Source organism: Pelophylax lessonae (assembly GCF_965119305.1).
Source record: "Pelophylax lessonae genome assembly, chromosome: 6".
Lineage (NCBI taxonomy): Eukaryota > Metazoa > Chordata > Amphibia > Anura > Ranidae > Pelophylax > Pelophylax lessonae.
In genome coordinates this window covers 331251862-331268583 of record NC_138773.1, presented here as the reverse complement: position 1 = coordinate 331268583, position 16722 = coordinate 331251862, and the positions used below count along the sequence as shown (strand labels likewise).

The 16722-nt window shown below is 50.1% G+C and overlaps 1 protein-coding gene across 1 annotated transcript in view; it reads left to right on the top strand.

Annotated features, from left to right (window-relative positions):
• ESYT3 (extended synaptotagmin 3) overlaps positions 1-11171 on the top strand; it is an 81808-nt gene extending 70637 nt beyond the window's left edge. Inside the window, exons 18-24 of the mRNA XM_082261917.1 lie at positions 915-1064; positions 1378-1829; positions 1939-2028; positions 3485-3616; positions 7457-7562; positions 9222-9271; positions 10854-11171. Of these exons, the coding sequence (XP_082118043.1) occupies positions 915-1064; positions 1378-1829; positions 1939-2028; positions 3485-3616; positions 7457-7562; positions 9222-9271; positions 10854-10890 (1017 nt within the window). The 3' untranslated portion in view covers positions 10891-11171. The remainder of the gene's footprint in view (positions 1-914; positions 1065-1377; positions 1830-1938; positions 2029-3484; positions 3617-7456; positions 7563-9221; positions 9272-10853) is intronic.
• Positions 11172-16722: the final 5551 nt, after the last annotated feature.

Genomic DNA, 16722 nt, shown 5'->3' with positions numbered 1-16722 from the left:
TATACCGCAGTGCTGTACAGAGATCACTGAGACACAGGAGCTTACACTCTAATGTCCCCTCCCCCCACAGTCACATTAGTCTCTGTACCAGAAGAGCTTACACTCTAATGTCCCCTCCCCCACAGTCACATCAGTCTCTGTACCAGAGGAGCTTACACTCTAATGTCCCCTCCTCCCACAGTCACATCAGTCTCTGTACAAGAGGAGCTTACACTCTAATGTTCCCTCCCCCACAGTCACATCAGTCTCTGTACCAGAGGAGCTTACACTCTAATGTCCCCTCCTCCCACAGTCACATCAGTCTCTGTACCAGAGGAGCTTACACTCTAATGTCCCCTCCCCCACAGTCACATCAGTCTCTGTACAAGAGGAGCTTACACTCTAATGTTCCCTCCCCCACAGTCACATCAGTCTCTGTACAAGAGGAGCTTACACTCTGTCCCCTCCCCCACAGTTACATCAGTCTCTGTATCACAGGAGCTTACACTCTAATGTCCCCCCACCCCTCCCTCCCCCACAGTCACATCAGTCTCTGTACCAGAGGAGCTTACACTCTAATGTCCCCTCCCCCCACAGTAACATCAGTCTCTGTACCAGAGGAGCTTACACTCTGTCCCCTCCCCCACAGTTACATCAGTCTCTGTATCACAGGAGCTTACACTCTAATGTCCCCCCACCCCCCCCCCCCCACAGTAACATCAGTCTCTGTACCAGAGGAGCTTACACTCTAATGTCCCCTCCCCCACAGTCACATCAGTCTCTGTACCAGAGGAGCTTACACTCTAATATCCCCTCCCCCACAGTCACATCAGTCTCTGTACCAGAGGAGCTTACAGTCAGTTACTATGGGTATTATCCAGTCTGGGGGTGGGGGGAATGCAGACGGGGTGCTGATTGCGCTGTCTCTGTCTCAGGTGAAGGACAATACCCGGCAGTGTTCGCTGGGGATGTTGGACTTTCCTCTCCATCGTGTCCTCGCCATGGACGGTCTCACGGTAGATCAGAGGTTTCCGCTCACCAATTCCGGCCCCAACAGTTTCATTAAGATGAAGATTGTGCTGAGGGTGAGTCTGTGACGTCGGGGGAGGGGGGGGGGGTTCTCTGTTCATTGTCTGAGGGGCCCCCATTTTCCTGAGGGGCCACAGGAGCAGAATCGGCTCCATCTAGTGGCCATAATGTGGTATTTTACTGAAATGGCTCAATCAGGAGAATAGCACATTGTGGCCACTAGATGGAGCTGATGATCATAGGAAATACAATAAATGTTATAGCAGATATGGGGATCTCATATGGTTGGGCAGGGCGAGCCAATAAAAGGTGGCGGAGGATGAAGAACATTCTTGGAGGATTTTGTCGAATTATTTACTCTGTTTTCAGGTTCTGAATGTAGAGGACCCCGACCCCGACAGCGTCTACGCGGGGATCAACTCCCTGAAGCACGGCCCGGTCTCCATCAAACGAGCGAATCAAGACAAACCCCAAAGGAAACCCCAGAGCACGTCCGATGCCCCCCAGAATCAGGTCCACTCCATCCAGCAGAACAAGGTGACCCCACAGAACAAGGTGACCCCACAGAACAAAGCAGTCCCTCAGCACAAGGTGATCCCCCAGAACAAGGTGGCCAGGAGGGACAGTAGCCTCAGCAGTACCCAGCGAATATATCAGACCGCCCCCGAACAGAACCAGCGAGCCAATCAGAGCGCTGGAAACAGTACGGTCCCCTCTGCCCCCCAAACCCCGAAACTGAGACACCTGCAGAGGATCGCGCCCAGCCTCATGTCACTCAACTCTTTGGCCTCCTCCGTCTTTGACCTGAATGAGGACTTCAGGTGTGTAATCTGAGCAGAAACCTTTCCTGATAAGTCAGTGGAGAGATGGGGACCCCCGGGGCCCCCCATGATGTACACTGACACCCCCATTGTCTCTCTTGTGTTTCAGCAGTACCGGCTTGCTGCTTGGTGAGATCAACATCTCCATCCGATACGCGTCATTACGGCGCTGCCTCCTCGTGTCTGTCAATGGCTGCAGGTAGGTCATGGCACAGCCCGAGTCTTCCTTCAGCTTCCAGTGGATCGGTCATTACTGTACAACCTGCAGAACTCCGCACTATACACAACCGGGTCAGAGATCCGAAAAACTCCATCTTTAATCATTAAAAAGTCACCCTTCAGCTTCACTCATTGACATTGCCTAGGCTGAGATGTCACCAGTCTGCTGCAGGCAGGAGTAGACATTTCCTCAGTCTCCTCTCCCCCAGTGATCAGTCTGTAGATTGTAACTTTGTAGAAGGAGGAGGAGGCATTTCCTCAGTCTCCTCTCCCCCAGTGATCAGACTATACAGTGTAACTTTGTAGCAAGTCACAAGGTGAGAGGCTGCAGCAGGGGGCTGATCTGTGCAGGACTGTCTGAATAGCATTATGGGCCCCTGGGCAAAGTAAGGCACAGGGGTGACTATCAGCTTGCCCTGATTTACTGGGGGGGGGGGGGGGGTCAGGAGGGCACAGTACAGAGGGGGGGGTCGGCAGGGCCCAGTACAGGGGGGTCAGCAGGGCACAGTACAGAGGGGGGGGGTCAGCAGGGCACAGTACAGAGGGGGGGGGTCGGCAGGGCACAATACAGAGGGGGTCGACAGGGCATGGTACGGGGGGGGGGGGTCGGCAGGGCACGGTACGGGGGGGGGGGGGTCAGCAGGGCACGGTACAGAGGGGGGGGGGTTGGCAGGGCACAATACAGAGGGGGGGTCGACAGGGCACGGTACAGAGGGGGGGGGGTCGGCAGGGCCCAGTACAGAGAGGGGGGGGGGTTGGCAGGGCCCGGTACAGAGGGGGGGAGTCGGCAGGGCCCAGTACAGAAGGGGGGGGGTTGGCAGGGCATGGTACAGAGGAGGGGTCGACAGGGCACGGTACAGGGGGGGGGGGTTGGGAGGGCACAGTATATGGGGGAGGGTCAGGAGGGCACAGTACAGGACACAGCCATCCCTGGACAACTTAGGAAAAAGCGTGACTATCCCAGAAAATCAGGGACAGTTGGAAAGTATGATGTAATGCTCTTGCATTATCACAGGGCCCCCATGCACCTGGGTGTCCCCGGGCAATGCCTAGGGGTGCCCATGCATTAAGGCAGCGCTGAATCTGTGTCAGATATTTGGGAACACACCCAAGAATTGCCCAGGCATTGAGATTTACATAACTGTCATCTGACCCTATATCTCAGTCTAGGAAGTGGCTAGTGACCATGGATGATGGCTGAACAAAGATGGTGCTGTCCTTCTGGATTGAAAGCCAATGAAGGCATTTTCAGGGGGATTCCTGTGATCTCTGTTAGAAGTAATAAGTACCTGGAAGGGGTGCACTGACATATTACCAAGCATGCATATATATATCTGATGACAGGGCCATATTAATATCATCTACAACATCCTACATTGTGAAGTCCATTGGGGACAATCCGATGATTGATGCATTTTGATTTTATTCTCACCAAGGAACCTGATCCAGTGCTCCAATCATGGCGCTGATCCCTACGTCCGAATTTATCTGCTGCCAGACCGGAGGTGGGCCAACCGCAAAAAGACCTCCATAAAGAAGAAGACCCTCCATCCCATCTACAACGAGAGGTAACCGGTTACTGACCAATAGGAGATCTCAATAAATCCGCTAAAATCATTCACATTTCACCTGTGATCCCCACAGCGAGTACAAACGCTTCCCCTGGAATAAGGACCTTTGTTGTATGTGTGGAAGCAGTGGTCTCTCTGCAGATGTCGGTTGTGCCCTCTATTCAATCTGCAGGGAGTGTAAGGTATGCTGATTGGAGAGCTCTACCTAAGACTTGGTATGCGGGAATGTCAGGCCACTGCAGAGAGACCACTGCTTCCACACAGAGAGCCAGGGTCCTACTCTGCAGCCTTATACCGGGAACAAAAGGCTTCTGTGGTCTAAAATACAGGAAAAGGGGCAAATTACCGTCACTCCATCAATAAACATTTAATAGCAGGGTTCATTGTGTTGCTATCTCTGCAACCCTCCCCCCCCCTTCCCCATGTGGAGGGTCCCAATTCTTGTTCAATAAATTTTCATGGTTTTATATAAAGAATTCCTTTAGCTCTACGTCCTCTCCTCGTCTCTACGTCCTCTCCTCGTCTCTACGTCCTCTCCTCGTCTCTCCGTCCTCTCCTCGTCTCTTTCGCCCTCGCCTCGTCTCTTTCGCCCTCGCCTCGTCTCTTTCGCCCTCTCCTCGTCTCTTTCGCCCTCTCCTCGTCTCTTTCGCCCTCTCCTCGTCTCTTTCGCCCTCTCCTCGTCTCTTTCGCCCTCTCCTCGTCTCTTTCGCCCTCTCCTCGTCTCTTTCGCCCTCTCCTCGTCTCGTTCGCCCTCTCCTCGTCTCGTTCGCCCTCTCCTCGTCTCGTTCGCCCTCTCGTCTCGTTCGCCCTCTCCTCGTCTCGTTCGCCCTCTGTTCGTCTCTTTCGCCCTCTGTTCGTCTCTTTCGCCCTCTCCTCGTCTCTCTTTCGTCCTCTCCTCGTCTCTCTTTATTCCTCTCCTCGTCTCTTTTTCGTCCTCTCCTCGTCTCTCTTTCGTCCTCTCCTCGTCTCTCTTTCGTCCTCTCCTCGTCTCTCTTTCGTCCTCTCCTCGTCTCTCTTTCGTCCTCTCCTCGTCTCTCTTTCGTCCTCTCCTCGTCTCTCTTTCGTCCTCTCCTCTTGCTCGTTTCTTTTGCCCTCTCCTCTTCTCTTCCTCCTTGGTATATTGTAAAGCGGTACGTAAACTGTTGGCGCTATATAAATCCTGTATAATAATAATATTCCTCTTCTCCATCGCCATCTCTTCTTCATCGTCACCTCTTCATCTTCTCTAAAACATTTCTATACAAACTATAGATCTGAAATGTATACATTGTCCATAAAAGGAGAAATCAGCGAGCGGAGAGAGGAGTTGCATAGACAATCCATCCAGTTGTGTAGAAATGTCCCATCGGGATGAAGGTGACCTCTCACTCCAGGGGGGTCATTGATGGCTCAGAGCTTTTCCTTGGGCAGCCCCATGTTATATTGCTCTGGTCACATCAGTCATTGAGCATCTGCAGAGAGGGATAACAAATCACCCCCCCCCCCCACCCCTTGGTACTGGGATTGAATGTAACCCATCCTTGTGAAGGTTCTTCAGTATCCATGTCAGGGTCACATCCAATTGAATTTGTTCTCTACTGTTGAAGACGTCTCCAAATCACTTCTTTAGTTCTGTTGAGTGTCGGGAAGATACCTCAACATTTCTATCCATACAGGGAGTACAGACACCTTCATCCAATCACCATAAAATGTGCAGATGTTGACTATCCAAGAAGAGAATGGGGGGGTTTTGAAAATTGCAGAACCCCTCTACCCCCCCCCCCCCCCCCTCCAAGTATTCTGCTCCAGGTACTCTTGGGCTGGACACCGTGTGCTGCACCGATTTCAGGTTCCCAAACTGACTGGCAGGGGAAGCTGGGGACTGCAGGGCGGAGCCGGGGTGGCTCGGTTGGGGCTGGCTGGGGAAGGAGAGCCTCTGGTGGGGCACGGAGCCAGACTTTGCTTGGACACGGCGTACACCATCCATGCTGGGGGGGTTGTAACTGTGCGCTGTCCTCGTCTTCATCCAGCACTCGGTAGGACACTGGTGGGGACTTTTTACTCCTCTTCACCAGGAAGCCTTTAGGAATGTCTGCAGCTGAAACTGTGCGGTCTTTTTATGGGGCATCAGAGCAGCCCAGGGGGCAATTGCACCCCTGCATTCCATAGTGATTGGATGAAGGTGACTTATAGTGTTAATCAGGGCTTTTTTTCTCAGAGAATAGGTACAGGTACTCCCTTCTTCTGAGTCACCCCTTGTCTCCACCCCCTACCCACCTCTGAGCGCTGTCCTTTGGTTCCACCCTCTACCCATCTCCCAGTACCCCCCCCCCCTTTTTTAGAGAATGCAGAACCAAGTATCATGTTGCGGTTCTAGGTAAATTTTATACAGTTTTTTAATAACTAGAAAAGCAGTAAAATAGAACCCCTGGAATCAGCAACAATAGACCCCCCCCCCAGCAATAGATCCCCCCAGCAACAATAAATCTTCCCCTGCAACAATAGAACAGTAGATCCCCCGCAATCAGCAACAACAGACGCCAAACAATAGCCCCCCAGCAACAATAAATCCTACCCTGCAACAATTGCCCCCCCCCTCAATAAATACTCCCCTGCAACATTAGACCCCCCCCCAACAAAAATAGCCCCCCAGCAACAATAATTCCCCCAAACAACAATAAATCCTCCACTGCAACAATAGCCCCCCCCCCCCCCCCACAACAAAATGCCCTCCAGCAACAAGAGATTATTCCCAGCAACAATAGATCCCCCAGCAGCCAGCATCAACAGGCCATTCAGCTCACCCCACTGACCCCAGCACCCATTTGCATACATTCAGACTGGAGGTGCCGGGACTGCGTTCCCCCGCGTTCCTGCTGAAAAAAAGCCCTGGTGTTAATGCTGAGGTATCTTCTGGACACCAAGGATGAGTTGATGAAGAAATGGAGGGGGGGGGGGGGGGTGCTGGGTTATACAGCTTTCATCCCTCCATCCTGTTCTTTGATATCTGCCTGACACATGGTGATGGGATGAAGGTGTCTATGGTCCTAAATCTTCCTAATACTCAGAACTGAAGACGTGGCTTGGAGAAGCTGTAGAAGGTCTTCAGCATTCCAGATGAAGCCTGCTTGGAACCCATAGCTATGCCTCATCACTAGCCGAGGTTTCTCCTCTTCAGACTCTGACATCTCCTGGTTATCGATGTTTAACCTATGAAATCTCTTCAACATCACAGAAGAAGTCCGGTTGGAGTTGAGAAACCTCTACTATGGATGTAGCATCCTACAGATTCCAGATCCTCCCAGTCCTCTCCTGGGTATCTCTTCCAATGCCAGACAGTTTTTGGGGTACCAATTCAGTACACACCCCAATAATCAGTCTTCTCCAGGTAATCGGTGGTTTCTAGAACCACAAAATGTGAATGCATTCTGTATCCTCTACCGGCTTCTGTCTGAGGAATCGGTTTGTGATACTTTGATGATCTTGAGAAGGATGGGGCACTTTTTTCACTATTATTGCTCCCAAATGCACTGCGGTTTGGGTTTTGGTTTGGTTTGGTAGCTATTCAAACTTTGATGAACCATCTTTGCACATGAGCGCTAAAATCCCCGCAAACCGCCATTCCGATCTCCTGATGCAAACAATTTCTCATATCTGGGGTTTGTTCAGCGGGAGGAGAGAGAAGCTGAGGAGAAGCCGACCAGTCAAGGCTCCATCTTCGTCTCTATAGATAATTCTGCATGGTGACTTTCCAGGCTTGGTGCCCTTTATTAGGAGAAAACATGGAGGACGAGATGCTCACACCAAGCCTGGGAGTGTAGAGGTTAAAGTCTCACTCCATCCTCTTATGTCTGGCAGGTTTGAGTTTTTGGTTTCTCTGGAAGATGCAAAGAAGCGGATGCTGGACATCGCTGTGAAGAACAACAGGCAGTTCGGGTCACACGAGAGGAAAGAGATGGGAAAGGTAAGAGTCAGATCTGATGGGAAGGGTCAGGGTGTCATTGCAAGGGGAGTGCATTTTGGGGTGTAATCATGTGACTGGTGGGGGTCACATGACTTGGTGAACAGGACAGATGAGAACACATCACTCCACATTACCGGCTACACAAAGGCTTCCTTGTATCCTATAGCTAAAACAAGGTATCCTATAATGGGTTGCAGAGGGATCTACATTATATGGCCAAACGTATGTAGATCCAGTGCTGTAGTTTGGCCTAGGGAGGCAGATTGCAGGGGGGCAGCAAAAAAGCCAGCCCCCTCCACCTGAGACTCTATTGGCCACTGGTTGCTAGAGCCGTCTCTCTCTCTCGCTCGCTCGCTCGCTCTCTCGCTCTCTCTCTCGCTCTCTCTCTCGCTCTTCCACCCTTGTGATAACACTTTGGTGAAGACAATTTTCTGTTCCACCATGACTGTGCCCCCACTATGTGCCAGTTCCATAAAGACATGGTGTGACCAGTTTGGCGTGGAGGAACTATAGTGTCCTTTACCGAGCCCTGAACTCAACCCTACTGAATGCCTTTGGGATGAATTGGAATGAGTCAAGTCTTCTCAACCAACATCTCCATAAAGACATGGTTTGACTAGCTTGTTGTGAAGGAACTTGGGTGTCCTGCAGAGCCCTGACCTCATCCCTACTAAACACTCCTCTGGGATGAATTGGAACACCAATGGTGATCCTGAACTTCCCATCCAACATCAGTACTTGACCTCACAAATGCCTTTCTAGAAGAGTGGAGGATGGAAACTCCATAATAATGGCCATGAGTAGGATCCTTTTCTGTTCCACCATGACTGTGCCCCCCTGTGTACATAGCCATCTCCATTAAGACACGGTGTGACCGGCCACTCAACCCTACTGATCACCATTGGCATGAATTGGAATAGTGATGGTGAGCCAGGTCTTATCATTCAACATCTGTCCCTGACCCCACAAATGGACACGAGGATCTCATAATGGAAAATGTGGGGGAGGGAAGTACCTTCTTAATGGCCATGGGGACAGAAGGCAACTCCATATTATAGGAAATGGGCGGAGAGGCAACTCCCGTGGTTTTGGAGTGGAATGTCTAAGAAGCTCATATGTTTGAGGGTCCGGTGTCGGGAGACTTTAGTCCCGTATAGTAGAACAGCAAGGAGTGCCCAAAAACTAGAATAGTTCATTAGGGGTGCTTGACTCTCCAGCATCCACCAAACCTATAAATACCAACTCTGGGCGGAGCTACAGCTGGCTTATGGACATCGTGTCCCTTTTTTGGAATTTCTGCCAAGTCTTTAGACCATTTGTAGTCCACTTATTAGATATTGGGAGTCTCGGCTGCAGGCCCTGACCTCACCAATGGGGCGCGTGTAATATTCATTATATGTAATACTATAGACTCGGAGACCGCACTCATTCTACAGGTGTAATAGGAGACCGTCAGACTGAGGCCATGTAATGATACTGAGATCACTGCCGATGCAACTTTTTTTGCAAATCAATGCTTCCTCCACTGACGGCTGGGGCCCAAGGGCTACAAAATAAGTAGGGGGGAGGGGCCGCAGGTTGGACAGCCGGGCTCGGATCAGGTGGGTGTACAGAGATTGGACCCCTTGCTGTGACCACGTTTCCACTCTTCTCTTGCAGGTATTGGTGGATCTCTCCCAGGTGGATGTGGATCAGGGAATCACCGACTGGTAAGTTGTATTCTTGTACACATTCAGCATCTGATGGGGAGCAGACTATGAAATCATTCATTTTTACACGACTTTAGGGTGGGGTAAATCATCTGCTGTGGCTGATCTCTATAAACTGGTGACCCCATTTTTAAAGACTTCTTTCACCTTTGTGGTTAGATGATGAAAATGAGACCAAAAATTGCCCAGACGGGCTTCACATAGGAGGGGGAAGAGGAGCTCTATATAGGAGGAGGAGCTCTATATAGGAGGAGGGGCTCTATATAGGAGGAGGGGCTCTATATAGGAGGAAAAGAATCCGCTCTTTATTGGAGGAGGAGCCGCTCTGTATAGGAGAAGTAGCTTTATGTAGGAGGAGGAACTCTATATAGGGGAAGTCGTAGCTCTATATAGGAGGGGCTCCATATATGAGAAGTAGCTCTATATAGGAGGAAAAGAATCCGCTTTATATTTGAGGAGGAGCTCTTTATAGGAGGAGGAGCTCTTTATAGGAGGAGGAGCTCTTTATAGGAGGAGGAGCTCTTTATAGGAGGAGGAGCCCTTTATAGGAGGAGGAGCTCTTTATAGGAAGAGGCGCTCCATGAGAAGGAGCAGCTTTATATAGGAGGGGAAGCAGCTCTATAGAGGAGGAGCTCTATAGAGGAGGAGGGGCTCTATATAGGAGAAGTAGCTTTATGTAGGAGGAAAAGAATCTGCTTTATATTGGAGGAGGAGCTCTTTATAGGAAGAGGCGCCCCATGAGAAGGAGCAGCTTTATATAGGAGGAGAAGCTTTATGTAGGAGGAGGAACTCTATATAGGGGAAGTCGTAGTTCTATATAGGAAGAGGAAGAGCTCTATAGAGGAGGGGCAATATATATATAGGAGAAGTAGCTCTATATTGGAGGAGGTGCCGCTCTTTATTGGAGGAGGAGGCGCTCCATGAGAAGGAGCAGCGTTATATAGGAGGAGGAGAAGCCGCTCTATATAGGAGGAGCTATATGTAGGAGAATAAGCGCTATATAGGAGGAGGCGGAGCTCTATGTAGGAGGAGCTCTATATAGGAGAAGAAGTTCTATATAGGAGGAGGAGTTCTATATAGAAGCAGCTCTTTAGAGGAGGAGGCTGCGGAGTTCACTATGTAGGAGGCGGAGCTCTATGTAGGAGAAGAAGCTCCATATAGGAGGAGCTCTAAATAAGGGAAGAAGCAGCTCTCTATATAGGAGGCGGAGCTCTCTCTATATAGGAGGACATTTCCCGGGACTACGGGTGAAATACGGTGTGACTTTAATAAATAGATTGCTGTCCCTTTACGGAGTCTCGGTGACTCCTCGGGTCCCTCTCTCTTCTCCTCCCAATGTCTGTTGCCTGCACCAATTATGATTGTATTGTGGTAGGGAGAATCTTATTGGCTGCTACTGTGAAAGCCGTTGTCCTATCAGGAGCTAGGAGAGTTTGGCTGTATCAGTGGCCTGGTAAGGCTGCAATCAGTGGTAGGAAGAATCTCATTGGCTGCCATGAGCAGAGAAGTCCTCCAATCAGATGCTGAGGAATTGAACCTCCTTGTGATAGGTCGCCCATCACTGACCAATTTTTCTTTGCAGGTTTGAGCTGACAGCCAATGGACACCCGGCCTCCTGACCACCGTCTGGAACGTTGAATAGACTCCTCCCCCTCCCCTCCCCCCTGATGTAAATATGTATATTTGTAATTACAGAGCTGAAGATGTATTGCCGAAAACCCCGAGGGGGCGTGGCTATATTTATTTTCTGATGTAAATTGTATTATATATAAATATTTGGAGTACAGAGCTCCGCCCATAACGTCAGATCGTCGCCTTCCTCCTCCGCTCATTCCAGGAATCCATTTATTTATTTACAGAACGCTTCAATAAATCATCCGATATTCCGATAATAAAATGATTTTCATTGATCCGATGTGTCCGCTCTGCTTTCATTAAAGGGTCACTCTGGGGCAAACATGAACACTGATCTTCACCCGACACTCCCATTCACATACATGTCGTGATCTTGGCTCAGTGATTATAATGGAAAAGCCCGGTGATCTGCCATCTTGCTGTGTATTTCTGGTGCTGGGCTGACCACACTAATCATGCCAGAGGATGGTCCGCCGAGCGTTGTCAGCACAAGGAAGCTGGGACCTTTCATCATGGAGAAGTCTTCACTTTGCTCCCTCTTTATTAAACTGTAGAGAGGTGATAGAGCTGGGCCAATAGGGGAACAAGGATTGGTTCCGGTGGGTGTTGAAGATAGGGGGCGCTCTCCCTGAAGGGGGAAGGTAGGGGGCGCTCTCCCTGAAGAGGGAAGGTGAGGGGGGCGCTCTCCCTGAAGGAGGAAGGTGAGGGGGGCGCTCTCCCTGAAGGAGGAAGGTGAGGGGGGCGCTCTCCCTGAAGGGGGAAGGTGAGGGGGGCGCTCTCCCTGAAGAGGGAAGGTGAGGGGGGCGCTCTCCCTGAAGAGGGAAGGTGAGGGGGGCGCTCTCCCTGAAGAGGGAAGGTGAGGGGGGCGCTCTCCCTGAAGAGGGAAGATGAGGGGGGCGCTCTCCCTGAAGAGGGAAGGTGAGGGGGGCGCTCTCCCTGAAGAGGGAAGGTGAGGGGGGCGCTCTCCCTGAAGAGGGAAGGTGAGGGGGGCGCTCTCCCTGAAGAGGGAAGATGAGGGGGGCGCTCTCCCTGAAGAGGGAAGGTGAGGGGGGCGCTCTCCCTGAAGAGGGAAGGTGAGGGGGGCGCTCTCCCTGAAGAGGGAAGATGAGGGGGGCGCTCTCCCTGAAGAGGGAAGGTGAGGGGGGCGCTCTCCCTGAAGGAGGAAGGTGAGGGGGGCGCTCTCCCTGAAGAGGGAAGGTGAGGGGGGCGCTCTCCCTGAAGAGGGAAGGTGAGGGGGGCGCTCTCCCTGAAGAGGGAAGGTGAGGGGGGCGCTCTCCCTGAAGGAGGAAGGTGAGGGGGGCGCTCTCCCTGAAGGAGGAAGGTGAGGGGGGCGCTCTCCCTGAAGGGGGAAGGTGAGGGGGGCGCTCTCCCTGAAGAGGGAAGATGAGGGGGGCGCTCTCCCTGAAGAGGGAAGGTGAGGGGGGCGCTCTCCCTGAAGAGGGAAGGTGAGGGGGGCGCTCTCCCTGAAGAGGGAAGGTGAGGGGGGCGCTCTCCCTGAAGAGGGAAGATGAGGGGGGCGCTCTCCCTGAAGAGGGAAGGTGAGGGGGGCGCTCTCCCTGAAGAGGGAAGGTGAGGGGGGCGCTCTCCCTGAAGAGGGAAGGTGAGGGGGGCGCTCTCCCTGAAGAGGGAAGATGAGGGGGGCGCTCTCCCTGAAGAGGGAAGGTGAGGGGGGCGCTCTCCCTGAAGAGGGAAGGTGAGGGGGGCGCTCTCCCTGAAGAGGGAAGATGAGGGGGGCGCTCTCCCTGAAGAGGGAAGGTGAGGGGGGCGCTCTCCCTGAAGGAGGAAGGTGAGGGGGGCGCTCTCCCTGAAGAGGGAAGGTGAGGGGGGCGCTCTCCCTGAAGAGGGAAGGTGAGGGGGGCGCTCTCCCTGAAGAGGGAAGGTGAGGGGGGCGCTCTCCCTGAAGGAGGAAGGTGAGGGGGGCGCTCTCCCTGAAGAGGGAAGGTGAGGGGGGCGCTCTCCCTGAAGAGGGAAGGTGAGGGGGGCGCTCTCCCTGAAGGAGGAAGGTGAGGGGGGCGCTCTCCCTGAAGAGGGAAGATGAGGGGGGCGCTCTCCCTGAAGAGGGAAGGTGAGGGGGGCGCTCTCCCTGAAGAGGGAAGGTGAGGGGGGCGCTCTCCCTGAAGAGGGAAGGTGAGGGGGGCGCTCTCCCTGAAGAGGGAAGATGAGGGGGGCGCTCTCCCTGAAGGGGGTAAACCAGAGATGACTGTATGATGGGTGGGGATCTGGTTCAGCTCCAAGGCTGTTGCCTCATTAGAAGGTCCAACGCTGAGGATGGTGAGGAGACCCCATGAGGTCACCCTGACGCCTCCAGACACATTTCAGCCTTAAAGTGAAAGTAAAGTCCGATGTGTTTTTATTCTTCTTTTCAAGGCCCCCCAGGTGGGTTATACCATAATGTGTTCGTATGCACAGAATATTAGCACATTATAGCAGACTTGTCACCTGTCATATGGTGTCCCCCCCCCCCCCCAGACTTATCCAGCAGCCCCTGGTGCTTCCATCTTCACCCAGTCTTCCTTTCTGGGGTCCTGTGCCTTTGGGCCACTTGATAGGTCAGGCCGTGATGAGGCCACTCCCCCACGTGTGCATGGGAGTCGCATCACCGTGGCACAGGTTGGGGGGCATAAATGTTCGCTGAGCTGCACATGCGCGGCTCAGTGAACATGACAGCTGACCGGCAGAAGGACCAATAGGATCTCTTCTATCATAAATACTCCGCCTGTCAGCCAATAACATAAAAAAACAATACTTCCACTTTACATTAATAACTGAAGGCAAAACTTTTGTATTTTTTAGTGTTGGATGGAGCGGAGAGGCGTTACACCCCCTGTCAGGTTTTTATTGGTGAAAAACAACAACAAGAGAAGGGCGCACTGACTTTGTGCATTACCACTAAAAAAATGTATCAAATCCGAAAAAGCAACATACATTGTACTGACAAACATAGGCTACTTGCACAGATGTAAAGATATCGGACCCAACCGCCTCCAAAACAGCCCGGATGTTCCTATGGTGCTGGATGAGGTGATTGTATCCCCATATAGCTGGCTGACGCGTTTCGAGGGAGGACCCTCTTCCTCAGAGCCAAAACATGCTACTGACCCACCATTGTGATGTGTTCTATAGTCAGTCTGACCCGCCCACCACACTCCGCCCTGCCCGACCGGGAGCAAAGGTCAAGGGTGTGGATAATGGAGATGGAATTAATTTATGGGAAGTTTGTGATTCCCATATTAGGGGGCCACACAGTTCAAACCCCACCCCAATTCTCCAAATGTCAGTGATTATAAGGGGACAGTAAATTTACACGGTTATACAAGCTGTACACTCACTACTTTACATTGTAGCAAAGTCTCATTTCTTCAGTGTTGTCACATGAAAAGATAGAATAAAATATTTACAAAAATGTGAGGGGTGTACTTACTTTTGTCAGATACTGTATAATTGTCCACCACTGATAGTTTATAGGGCCCTCTGTATCTTTTCAAAACATTGGACTCGATAAACTATTATTGTGCAGAGAAACTGTGATAGGGAAATTATCGGGAAATTGCTACAATGTCATCGGAGTCCTTATAAACGATAATCACTGCAACATAATAAATAACTTGCAGTTTGCAACAAAGTCTCATTTCTTCAGTGTTGTCACATGAAAAGATAGAATAAAATATTTACAGAAATGTGAGGGGTGTACTTACTTTTGTCAGATACTGTATACACGTCATTTCTCACCTTTCCTCCATGAGATAAAAAAAAGATACTTTTTTAGATTATTTTGGGATAAGGCTAAGAAGATAAGATAGAAGAGAAACTTGGAGGGAGGAATGGGGGGGGGGCTGCAAAATTCAAATCCAACCCGGGCAGGAGTGACGGTGTCACCCTCTCTACAAAAAGGTAAGAAATACGGCAGAGCTGCAATGTGCAAATAGTGGTGAAACCCCCCCCCCCCCCCCCCCATATATAGAATAATAATAAAATGTAAAATATGCACATCATTTGTACATTGTATTATGATTATATGTGGGGGGGTGGGGTTGGATGGGGGGTCTCCCCATTATTTGCACATTGAAGCTCTGCAATTTCTCATAATATTTTTGCAGGGGGGGGGGGGGGGGTGACACTATCACTGCTATATTGCAGTATATTGCTGGATTTGCACTGGATATTCATGTTATCGGTGTCACCATCGCACTTGGAAGTCCATTTGTAGAATATTATAGATGAAGTGTCGGCAGCGCTGCATTTTTTTTTTTTTGCTTTTTATTGATTGGCGTTGGATGAGAGAATCGGCCAACAAGATTCTCTTATTGCTTTTTAGATTTTTTTTTTTTTTTCTTGCATGGTAGTTGTATTGCTGGATTTATGTCCTCTGTGTACTGGTTACCAGTGGCCCTGCATGCTGGTGGGGTGCAGATTCAGGGTTCAGGAGGATTCTATGTGCAGGAGGTTAAAAAAAAAAAAAATTGCATAAAATAAATAGTAATTTTATTCAAAACTTTTTTTTTTTACACTTTTTTTTTGATTAACTTTATTGCTATCACAAGGGATGAACATTGCATGGGTTGTGACCAGACTTGTATAAAGTACTCGAAATTTCTACTTGAGTAAAAGTACAAGTGCTCGATCAAAAAGTGACTTGAGTAGAAGTGGAAGTGCTCGCAGAAAAAGTTACTTAAGTAGAAGTACTAAAGTATTCAACATTTTTTTTACTTAAGTATTGCAAGTCGTTTTTTCAAAAAATTTGCTACTTAAGTACTAAAAGTAAAAAGTACCAGTAGTTTTGAAAAAAAATTTCTACTCAAGTACTGAAAGTAAAAGTACAAGTACTGTGTTATGTAGTTATTAAAGAAAGAAGTCAAAAGTATGAACATCATATTGTTTTTATTATTTCAAATGATTTATTCAAATGATTAACCTGTGTTTGTTAGTAGTTTCTTGATGCACTTTAAGCGCTGTAGCACCATTTATTTGTTTGTTTCATATTTTCTTTTTATTGGAAAGATTTGGTATAGCAGCTTTTATTATACACAGCCTTTATTTTCGTATGCGCTGATTTACAAATGACATTATACACATTTTTTTGAGCTTTATGTAACCTGCCATCTACTGTTCTGGCAGTGGTAATTTTTTTAAAAGTAACGAGTAACTATGCAGCACAAAAGAAAAATACTTGAGTAGAAGTATCGAAATCATCGAAAAAATGTAGTGAAGTAGAAGTAGGAGAAAAAAATTCTACTCTAGGAAAGTACAGATACCGCATTTCGGTACTTAAGTACAGTACTTAAGTAGTTCTACTTCGTTACTATACATCTCTGGTTGTGACAGGTCCTCTTTGAGGAGAGATCTGGGGTCTATTAGACCCCAAATCTCTCCTATGGCCCCCCCCCATGCAGCCACAGATTGTTTACCAGGGTGTTAGCGGCTTGGAAAGCATCCAATCAGACCAAAGAGGCGTTTCCTATTTCTGAGGTCACAGAGAGGGAGGAGCAGCCTGCACAGTATTGTACCCGTGATCGGTGCATGGGTCACGCAGACTATCCCCCCCCCCCCCCCAGCCTGCACAGCATTGCACCCGTGATCAGTGCATGGCTCCTGCACACTACCCCTCCTAGCCTGCACAGCATTGCACCCATGATCAGTGCATGGCTCCGGCAGACTATCCCTCCTAGCCTGCACAGTATTGCAACATTGAACATTTGACGGCTCCCGCAGACTATCCCTCCAGCTCTTGTCTGTACTGAGGTATGGGGCTTTCAGCTGAAGATCTGGAGGAAGGGTCAATGGATCACTCCACTGAGAACTACAAGATGGTTTTCCAT